Raw genomic sequence first — 11,770 nt, forward strand, 5'->3', positions numbered from 1 at the left:
TACACGGAGACTTCCATGTCAGTAGTTTTGTTCTCTTAGGCCCATCATTCCAATATGAGGAGCAGGTTGATTGCCCTTAACTCTATTCTATGTAAGTCAGGGCAGTTATGGGCTACTACTCAACTTCAAGATTGTCAAAGTGTGGTGTTCTATCTACAAATGCTATGCTCAGCCAGACACTGGACTTACATTATATATATATATAAATTTTGTTAACACTTACCTTCTACTTCTGTGTCTGTCTGAGAATTGCTTTTTCCTTTACCCAAAGACTTGCTTTTGGTAGAACCTGTGCTTATACCAGCTGCATCCTGTCCTTTTGTAAGTCCATTATGTTCACTTGTAGGAGAAGGACATTTCTGAGGAGACGATGGAGGACTGTTTAACTTATCCTTCTGAGTTCCATGTCGATCTTTTAATTTTTTTTGTAACCTTTCATATGTTTTACTAGACCTTTCATCTCTAAAGTTGGATCTTCCATGAGCAGGCAGAGTATCTACATGAAAGTAAAGAAGAAAAAAATTAAATATAATCACTAAGAACAGAATGTAATTAAAAATCTATTAAAAATGCCATGTGTGCTAAGTGCATGCTTGTGTGTAAAATTACATCTCTACTCCTACTGGAAAACTGAAGTGTCCAGCAGGTAAACTAATATACACTAATTGGACATTAACAACATGCTAGGTTGCCATGCAACCTGGCACTGCTCTCTGAAAGTCTTTCAAGGTCGGCACCTGCTTTATAGCAGAAGTTTACCTAAAGAAAAGCAAGTTTACCAGAAATGTAAATATTATTCTAAGAACCCAACCCCTGAGTTAGCAGACACATACACTTTGCCACTAACCAGTATTAAGGGCAGATGTCAATAGCACTACCAAAGACAACTTCAACTACAGTATTACATTTAGGTTGGTGGCACCTGATTACTCAAGTTGGACTTCAACACGGACATTGGACTAAATGCATACAGTTTTATGAAAAATAGCAATCTTTTTTTCATAATCAATACTAAGAACTCCTGTTTCATGCTTCAAACAGGATACCTGCAAGACACGAGATCTCAGAACAGTGCTCAGGTATGGATTTAAATGTTTAATCTCAGGGGAAGGCATCAACTGAATCACTACAAACACATCCTGCATTGCTTCCCTGGGCAAATCGATAACTGATACACGTAAGAAATAATCTGTATGTTTAATGGATCACTGAATAGACAAGTCAAATTAATGAAAAGAACTTCTTCTGGAATAATAAGCTTCAGTAAAAACAAGACTCGTATCCTTGTAAAACTTTTGTGTATAGCTCCCATTCAAGCTATAAGTCTTCCTTGATAAAGCCTATACATCAGCATAACAAGTGCTGGAAATAAGCAGAGCATTATTTCCTTTGATAGAACTTGCAATATTCAATAAACTACTTACCCAGATCCCCATATACTTGTGAGGTGTGATACTGTGGAATGTACTGCGTTGCCATGTCACCAGCTCCGGTCACGGGTGAGTATATATGACGTGGTGGAGGGGGTATCATGGCTGGAAGAGGAAGGAAGCCAGGCAGTGGGGGATGCGGAGGCCTGTGTATCACTGCATGACCACCAGGATGAAATTCTGGAGCCTGGGGAACCACCACAACCCTTCGAACACCGTTATCCTCAATCACCTGTACAGGGAGAGAGACCATGCACCAAAACAGAAATGACAGTCTGAAACATATGGTTTCTATAGATACTTAAACAAAACTAGGAATAGTAAAACCCTTAAATTTGAGAAAACAGGAGAGCATAAGAAAACAAAAAGATAGGACAATTAAAGGGCTATCTACGTTAAGTGTATTAACTGCAACAATGCTATTAATTTTGCAATATGATGGGGAAAAATACTGTTAACAAAATCTGACTGTAATACCACCTTATAAGTAACAAGGTATATTTATGGCATGAGCCTAGCTTCTCCCCAGGGTCCTGTTTCCACCCTCACTCACATTGCTTGTATGCTACGTTGCTCCTAGGATTTGTTCTACAGTATAACAACTAGACTGCTCCCTAGAAGTGATTTGGTGGGTGAATGGACCTCACTCTGTATAAATGGTGAGAGAAAAGGCACAACCGTGTCTGGTCTTTGCTCTGCCCAACTCAGCCCACCAACACTAACCGGGAGATACTTGCCATACTTTACCTGTTGGCGTGCAGCAGCCATCGTCTGCATCAAGCTGTTAAAGCAAAAAGACTAGCAGGATGGCAGTCAGCCCTCTCAAGACTCCTTCACAACTCAAGGTAGTTTTTAAAAAGAATCCCCCCCCCATTAAAATGTCTTGCACCCTGAGGGAAGCCACATAGTACTCAGAAAACTGGGGCCTTTGTGGCAGCCTCTTCCAGACTCTGGTGTGCAAAGAGGCTTGTTGTGCAAAAATGGCAAATGGGAGATGTGACAGGACAGCCTTCTGCTGAGGGACCCAAGTGCAGCCCATAGCAATGTTGCTAGAGGTTCAAAGAAACAAAAGCAGCATATACAATCCCGTGATGAGAATAAGTGTTTTCACGTAAGATGCAGGGAGCTGAAATGTGCTTTTGCCCTGGTTTCGGCTGGGATAGAGTTAATTTTCTTCCTAGTAGCTGGTACAGTGCTGTGTTTTGGATTCAGGAGGAGAATAATGTTGATAACACACTGATGTTTTAGTTGTTGCTAAGTAATGTTCACACTAGCCAAGGACTTTTCAGCTTCCCATGCTCAACTGACTGAGAAGGCTGGAGGTGCACAAGAAGCTGGGAGGGGGCACAGCCAGGACAGCTGACCCAAACTGGCCAAAGGGACATTCCATACCATGTGACGTCATGCTCAGTACATAAACTGGACTGGCTGGGCATTGGTTGGTGGGTGGTGAGCAATTGCATTGTGCATCACTTGCTTTGCATATTCTTTTATTATTGTTATTATTATTATTATTTTATTTCAATTATTAAACTGTTCTTATCTCAACCCACAAGTTTTCTCACTTTTACTCTTACTCTTCCATCCCCCACCCCAGTGGGGTCGGGGAGGAATGAGCGAGCAGCTGCGTGGTGCTCAGTTGCTGGCTGAGATTAAACCACAACAGCTGTACGTGGTACATGTAGCACATCTGGGGTCTGTAGCATGTAGGGGTCTGGTGGAGAGCAGGCACAAAGTACTGAAGCAGAAAATGCTCTTCACTAAATGAGGGTCGGTCATCAACTGGACCAGAAACAGGGGTCCCTCCTTGAAGCACATCACAGACAGGGAAGACTGCCATCGTGATCCTCTCTAGATGTTTGTATCACTAGTGGTAAATTCACAAAAGTACATGACTGTTAGTAATATCTAGAGATGATCTTGGCATAATTTGACTTGTATGTATCGTGGTGTCAATAATTTAGTGTCTGGGATGCCAACGAATAAATTGTTCTCCACTTCCTAGTAAAATGCTGTAAAATAATGCCACAGCAGGGACTGCAATGTAAGTTTTCGGATGAAACATTTATCCGGAAAAGGGGGAGAAGAAAGGAATCTGGAATATCATGACTACATTCAAAAGCAGGGGACAAGGCAGCCCTATGACATAAGTTTCCACTGACATTTGAAATGAGGTGAGGACATGTACATGTACACCAATGAGTAACCTGGTGCAACAGAAGCAGATCAATAGATCAAAGCACTTAGTGCCAAGCTGTTTTCAACTCCACTGTTTAAGCTTAAGGGCATTATGCCTGGCTAGATTTAGTCCTATGCCCTGGTGTAAACACTTCCACCAAGTCCATGACAGAAAGCTGCTTGGAGAATCAATCATTGGTTTTAACATGTCTCCATTAGGGGTTGGTGTGCATCTGGTACATCTGGAACAGAGCTTCTGCTTTTGTTTTCTCTGACAGCAATCTAATTTGTACACCCCAAAATTATCCTGCTAGCTGAACCAATGCAAGGTAAGTGAGGTTGGTCTAGGAAATTGTTTCAAAATTTCACTACTGTACTGAGAAAGACAGTTATGTAGACACAGCTATATGCTTCTGGTGTAATGGCAGAATAAAGATCTCTATGCATATGCAATAACGTTCAAAAGACATATGTACACAATGGAGCTGATCCCACCTTACTTATAGAAGGCTGGAAATTAATATAAATGACCTAAGTGAACACAGCTTTAAAATACATACAGACCGTGTGACTTTAAAAAATGGGCCATCTTCAGTATACAGAAATTGTCCCTTACTGGGAAAGAGTAATTTCACTAAAGACAACACTCTTCATATCTGTGCAACCATAGCTGTGTGGTATCTAAAGGCAGGATATATTAGCAGCAGTAAGTATGACTAGAACTTCTGCTGTCCAGTGAAATTCTCTAAACACTGAAACATAGTTTTAATTAAAGTTCTTTTTGCTTACACAAAAAAAATTGCAATTTGTCATGAATTTATGAGCAGATTCAGATTACGTAGGAAGCAGCTTCCATAAAAAAAACCAGGCTACTTAGTTTATAATTTATTTATTTTCTTGGGTCTGCTAATAGCCTAAGTAACTCAGAAACACATACCAAATTCATAGCAGCAGGGACCTTAAGTTTAATAGTGTAAAATGAAGAGTTTGACAAGTCTATAACTGTGCCTCTAAATCAAACATCAACTCCGTAGGCCTCTACCAGGCAACTACACAGATAAAAACGCTCCAAAAAGCAGTCAGAGCATCATGTCAAGTATATAATTTTAAGTTAAAAAAAGTAAACAAGCTATCTATTATCCTAATTGTGCTAGCTAAGCATGTAGTTCTGGCATAGACCTGTTTGGTTGAGTGAACCAACCAAACATCACTGGAAAACTCACTACAGACAGTGAATATAGACAGCTTCGAGAGGATGAATAAAGATGTGCTTGCTTGCAGAGTTTTACAACTACAGTTCCAAAAGAAGAGGAAGGGAAAAGTAAATCAACTTATGAACTGCTTTTTATTTACGTGATACAAGAAAAATAAATATGTTTTATTCTGTAGTTATCCCCAACTTCTAACACAGGACAGTATGCTGTATCACTGCCAAGCAGGAACTGAAGCAAGCAGAGGCATAGTAAAACTAAATGAAAATGGATAGACAAAAGATGGTTATGCTGAAGTTGTTCTTCCACGCTGATGGCTTTAGACATTTAGCTGGTTTCCAATTTCTCTCAAAATATATCTGCAGTTGCTGACATTTAAAAATATACTAGGCCTGAAGAAACCATTAAGTTACTTTGCTGGGACTGCATTAAGCCTGGGATAACTCTTAGCTCAATAGTGTTAGACTTTCCTGTTTGCAAGACTACTATCAAATCTTCTGGCTTGTAACAGGAACTTCCATCAGAAACCACAACGGCTGGTATGTTTTGTCAGCAGTAAATACTTCAGAAGCCTTATAAACTACATGTTTTCCTGGACTACGATACTTCTACTGAGATGAAAACAGCAGACATGAGCTCATTTCCACCTGTACTCTGAGCTGGATAGCTGTGAGGCACCTTCAGTTCAAAAGTCAGAGCACTGTGTTAGCACAACACCTGCTTGCACTAACAAGCTCCAGTGAAAGGCTAACGAGCATGCCCCAGCAAGGCCCAGTTCTTCAGCCTGTCTGCTGCAAGTTGTCCTCAAAGGAAGGATAAATGCATTTTATAAATATTATTCAGATTAGCACACAACTTTTTTAAACATGAAGTACTTCATCAACTGAAATTAAGTACTCAAGAAACATGGCAAAATTTAGAATTTCACTTACCTCAAAAATTCTTTCAGTTCTTTAAAAATGAATCCTAATAGGAATCAAGACTTTTTACTATGACCTAAAGATGAATGGACTTTCATGATTATTTTTAATTCATTTTTCTTCTGCCTGTTTGAGAACTCAACTATGAAGGATGCATGAGTCAACTTATCAGCCAACTTTCAACAGATGAAAGGTAAAACCATGGAGCATTACCCTGCCTAACCTAACAGCCTTTTCTTTTGCTAGAGGACAATTTTTATGCAATTCAGATAATTTGTGTAACATCTGCTGGACACTGTGGGTTTTTTGGTTGCATTTTATGTGTTGTAGTCTCTTCTCAGTGTACGCCACGAGGTGTACGCTGAGTCAGAGGTAGGCTGGTCACAACAACAGAACATCATGAAAGACTTAGATTACGGAGAGTGGTATTCATCTGCTCCAATTTCCAGGTCTGACCTACTAACCCCTAGGCTTGTTCTATAGTTGAGGGAAAGAAAGAGACACCATCCAGAAGGCCACACATCTCATTATAATACAGGTGTCAAAAATAGCCAAGAGGAATCATCCTTTTAAACCTACTTTAAAGGATGTCCAGGTTATCTAGCTCACACTTAATTTTCAGGCATCTAAATTAGGAATTGCACAGCACAGAAAATCAGAGCCCCATTTTAAGATAAGTTGTGGAAACACGTATTATACAATAATTTATCCCCAATGGACAGCTGACATTTTTTCCATGTTGTTTGCTACACTTTTTCCACTGATCTGTTTTACTCCTTATCTGCAGGAAACTTCCCAGACATGAACTTACTTATATAGAATTATATTGGTGCCAAAAGAAAACATCCACTAACCCAGAATTCAGTACAGGTCCTACATAATGAACTACCTGGGTCATGATTGTATTTTATGTTAAGAGGGCATCGAGTACATTAGGATCCTGAAATCAACAAGGAACTGTGCTTGTTATTGTCATGTAAGTAGTTAATATGTAACTAAACAGGCACATATACAGCATAAGAAGTTTCCCATCACAGAGATACTACGGGACATCTCCCCTTATTTACTTGCTTGACCACAGTGACTCTGAAACTTGACACATTAATTTACTGAATTAGCTAGTTTGGTTCTACTCCCATAATCTGCATGAAAAGAAATAAAGTAAGAATCAAATGAAAGGACATACCTGTGGGGCATATCCAGGAGGCACATAAATAGTAGGCACTGAACCATTTGGGGACATCATTGGAACCTGAGCAGGACCTAAATGGGTTACAGAAATATTCAGTACAGCATCAATTAATAATTTGAGGAAGTTCAGAGAACATACTGAACTGCAAAGTCTCTGTAAAATATATACAAGATAACATGGATAAACAAAGGCAATGGACTGTACAGATAAAATTATAGCAAAGGGCACTCTCGGAAACATAAGAAACAGTTAGAAAAAAACAAACTAAATTAAAAAAAAATTCACCAGCAGGTATTTCTCCCTTCTCTGTCAGTAAGCTCACAAAAGAGCTTATGTCAAAACTTCTTAACAGGTGACAAGTCAAAAGAAGCATCCCAAGATGAAAAGACAATAGAAGAAACTTTAAAACAGAAACAAAAAAACCCATCTTTGAAACAAATTGCTGAAATCAGATAGTATTCAGTTAAGAGTTGTAAAGAAAATTACTTACAAAATTGTTGCTCTGTTACTACGGTCTTATCACCTAAAGTGGTCTCAGTACCAGAGGAGTGTGAAGTGGCAAACAGGACACTAACTTAAGGTCCCAGGGGAAAGCCACTGTATTACAAACCAATAAGTCTACTCCTACTTATGGGAAAAGTTGTGATACCATGATGATCCTTGTACCATGCAAACCAGAAAGAACAGAGTTCACAGACACTTAGGTAAATATGACACAACAGGGATGGGTTAAGGTGGCATTTGTAGATAAAGTACTGCCTGGAAAAACTGGTACCTTCAAAGAGCACAGGGACGCTGTGACAATACTTGGATTTTCAAAAAGCTTTTGACAATCTTTCTCAAAGACTCTTAAAGAAGTAATGCTGCCTTTGGTTAAAAAGGGAAAATGGCTTCTCATGAATAACTAACTGGCTTGAGAACAGGAAACAAGAGAAGTAAATGATCAGCTTTCAAAGTGCCTGGAGTGACCAGAGGAGTCCCAGAGGCACATAAAGATGAATCTGTTCAATGTATTAACAAAATTTCTGGAAAAGGAAATGAACAGTGAGCTGACAAATCTTTGGTATGCACTCAGAGAGCTGCAAAGGATCTCACAGTACTCAATGACCAGATGTTAAAAAAGCAGAAGAAATAGTGCTGATAAGTACAGAGTAATGCACCTGGACAAAAACAACAGAAGTATTTATTTACAGTGATAAGCCATAAGTTAGCTGCAAATAAGTGACCATGGAGTTACTACATGTATTTCTAAGGAAATACCAGCCGAGCATTGTCCAGTGACATTTGCAGAAAGAAAGAGAACATTAAAAATCATTACTAAACAGAACAGAGAACAAGCAGAAAACATTATTACGCTACGCTATAAATCCACACTGTACCTCAATACCTTGAGCGCTATGGGCAGTGCTTGTCTCCACCTTTCAAAAAACACACAGAACTAGAAAAGGACGAAAAAAGAGGAGACATTTACAGTGGCTTTCCACCTGCTTATCAGGAAAGATTAAAGAGACCAAGATTCTTCCACCTGAAGATGGTTAAAACATAAGAGGGCTGACAGCAGAGAAATAGTGAAAGACAAAAAAAAGCACTCACAAACTGCCTAAAAATGGGAAGATGGATAATTTACAGTTTCTCATGTGCTAAAGCCAGAGATAAATCACCAGGTAAAAGGTTTAAAACAGATAAAGGAATTTCTCATGAAATGCACAACTAAATTGTGTAACTCCTTGCTGTAAGAACACTGCGGAAACTAAAGGTTAGGTTCCAGAAGAAGTTAAGCAAATTGAGAGAAGTAATCCATTAAGAGCTGTAAAAAATACAAGTATTACTTTTGGTTCAGGAAGCCGGAAACAAGAAAGTTATTTCTGTGTGCCTGCCCTACCCTTACGCTCTTCCCTTTAGTATTTGATACTGGCACATTGGCACAGGCTTCAAGAGGGACTGCCTACAGACGTCCTTACATTCTCGTGTTTAAAATACACAAGGCAACAATCGCTGAAGTTTAATTATTAAAGAAAAACTGAAACACAATATAATCTGACCAGGTTTTGGGACAAGTGCATAAGGTTGTGATTCAAACACTCCAGGCTGCATTCTCCAAATTTCCAATTCAGTGTAGTGAAGCTACCAAAAGCACCAATCCAACTCTTTGTGAAATTTCAATAATACTTCTGAAAGGGCATTCATAGCTCCACATTAATGTTTTATAAAACTCAGTTAAGATCTGTAAATGGAAAGTACTAAATAAATGCAAAGTACAGTATATGAGATTAGCATACCTCATTCTGATAAGTATGAACTTGACAGAAAAATAAAGATAACTATGTCCGAATGCCAAGAGCAGGGAAAAAGGAACAAAAAGCAATTCTTTAAAAAGTAGCATGTAATCTAACTTGATTACACATACTATAGGGACTTCTTTAGAATAAGATACAGCAGTTTTGAAATGTATTACCTAAAAAGAATCACAGCTTCATTCTTTAAGTGTTAACTCACAACTAGGGGAGAGAGGGGAAAAGACTTTTTGAGAACAAGGTCTTAATTGAAAGATTAACTGAACTGTCTGAACTGTGGAACAGCAAAGAATAAGGGCTACAGTAAGCTATAAATTGAGAACTGAACCTTCTTTGGGTCTTTTTGCTCAGCTGAAATTAGAAGATGTTTCAGTGGAAGTTTTTCCTGAGTATGAAGTGCTAAAAAGAAGTGAAAGTGAAGTGAAAAGCACAAAAGAGAAGCTGAAAAAGCACTTTAGAGCATTAGCTTACAATAAATTCAAAAAGGTCAACAGTAATGGAAGCATATTTATTTAAGTTGCCATTCAATGAAATAATGGTTTAAATTCTTACGTAAGAAGGTGGATTTCACACAGCTTGTATCTTGTATTGCTTACTTGTAGTTTTCCATAATGAATACAAAACACTGACACTTTTATTAAACTCACAATTTTAAACTATATGTTTCACGTAAATTGAGAATTAAGACCATAGTTACTTGAACTTTTTCCAGCAAACTCAACATCCTTGGGGGATGTAGGAACTCTAACATGAACAGCCCGTTTCTTTGTGACCTGGCGGGTATCTCTGTGTTTGGCTTTTTTGTTTTGTTTTGCTTTAAATATCTTATGAATATTGTTTAACCATCTTTTTAAAGCTTACAAATAATAAAAAAAAGCAGTTATCTCCAATCCAGTACAAAGGTTGATCCACAAAGCCATTTCCAGTATACCTATAATCTAGCGGTCACAAAAATAAAGACATAAAGGCAACGTATGAACCTGAAAAATTATTGCAGTGTTAGAATAGAGTCAAATTAGTAGTCTGAAAACTTGCATCCCATCTTTAGCACTTTAAAGTTCTAGAATTAATGAATATATTTTTAATATTCAAGAGATACGGGTGAACTCAAATTTAGTTCTAGTTAGATTTCCAAGTGATTGTGAAATGAATGTTCCTCTGCACTAGGTTGCAGAGGAACATTCAAGAAAATGGAAAACATGGAAAAAAAGTTGGCAGACTTCATATATCTTAATGAACATAGGGTCTTTACAGTGAAATTACTGATTTCTTGACAGAAAGCATACTACTACCTGCAAAAATTAGAAAAAAAACAAAACAAACCACAAAACTTTCCTGTATCTAAAGATAAAATGCTAATACACTATAAAACCAGTTGGTTTTTTTTTTTTCCTTTTAAAAACAACTAATGTGAAGATCTTGGCTCTACTTCAGTGAAATACACTGCCAGAGGAATTTTCATGCTTTTAGATATTGGCTAGACCGGTGCATGACAAAGCCAGTGTGTTTTACCATAAGGTGAGACTGATTATAAAGTACCAGCAGACAACAGCATCAGGAATTCATGTTAAGGAAACATCTAATTTTCTATATTGCACGTAAATGGAATTGACTTCATCCAAATCACTATATTATGAATGTTGATGATGACCATCATAAGAGGTGGTCTCGAATCTTCTATATACCTTCAGGTATACAAGTTCTCTTACGTAAGAAGTGGAAAAGAACTATTGTGGGAGACAAAACAAACACATAGCTGTGTTTTATACCTTATTCTTGAAAAATGACTCATCAAACACAGTAAAGTTTTATTTAACTCAATTGAACCCAAGAAACAGATGTTTCACCACACTTAATTATTGTCCTGAAATTTGCTGTTTCACTACTATGAAAGGGAAAACTTGTAAAGTCTCTATGTGAGCATTTTGTCCTAAGTTTTAAAAATTAAAAATCAAGGTGCCTATCAAAGATCACATAAAACTTGGAATATGTGTCCTGAAACAGGAAATACATAAAAAAAAAAAATCCCACCAACAGGAGGAATATCTGTTCCCCAGCAATAGCAGGTGACCGTCTCCAACATCTCTATTTGAGCAGACTGTAAAAACCTCATTATGCTCATTACAGCTACCATAAACGTGTAGCAAGATTAACAGCGCTGCATAATCGCTAGGATCGTGACAAACTGATCTAAACGTAGTAACTCCTGAAAATTTGAGGATACCGCCACCGCTTGCTAACAGATACACGATTTCTTTTTATTTTAACCATTAAGCATCGCTCCATTTTAAGTCGCTTATAAAAGCGCCCGGCGAAGGTGAACGCCGTGGATTTCCAGCGCAAAAGCAGTACTTGCTCACCGCCTGCGTGAGCGAATACTCTTCCGGGGCAGTAACCGCCCATAGCCCCGCTCTTATAAAACCCGGGCTCGTAATGGCCTCCCAGCGCAGAGGCTTCCCGCTCCCTTCACGGTTTCGGGGCCACCGCAGCCCCCCCAGGCCCGGCCAGCCACCCCCTCCTCCGGCGCCAGCGCATCACCGAGGGA

The 11,770-nt window shown here is 38.6% G+C and overlaps 1 protein-coding gene across 1 annotated transcript in view; it reads right to left on the reverse strand.

The window, feature by feature from the left end:
* The window catches only part of FNDC3A (fibronectin type III domain containing 3A), a 105,231-nt gene that overhangs the window by 46,022 nt on the left and 47,439 nt on the right, over positions 1–11,770 (reverse strand). The window contains exons 3-5 of the mRNA XM_009277150.2: positions 6,926–7,002; positions 1,425–1,662; positions 224–496 (exon numbers count right to left, since the gene is read on the reverse strand). Of these exons, the coding sequence (XP_009275425.1) occupies positions 224–496; positions 1,425–1,662; positions 6,926–7,002 (588 nt within the window). The remainder of the gene's footprint in view (positions 1–223; positions 497–1,424; positions 1,663–6,925; positions 7,003–11,770) is intronic.

This window comes from Aptenodytes forsteri, unplaced genomic scaffold (assembly GCF_000699145.1).
Source record: "Aptenodytes forsteri isolate BGI_AS27 unplaced genomic scaffold, ASM69914v1 Scaffold145, whole genome shotgun sequence".
Taxonomy (NCBI): Eukaryota; Metazoa; Chordata; class Aves; order Sphenisciformes; family Spheniscidae; genus Aptenodytes; species Aptenodytes forsteri.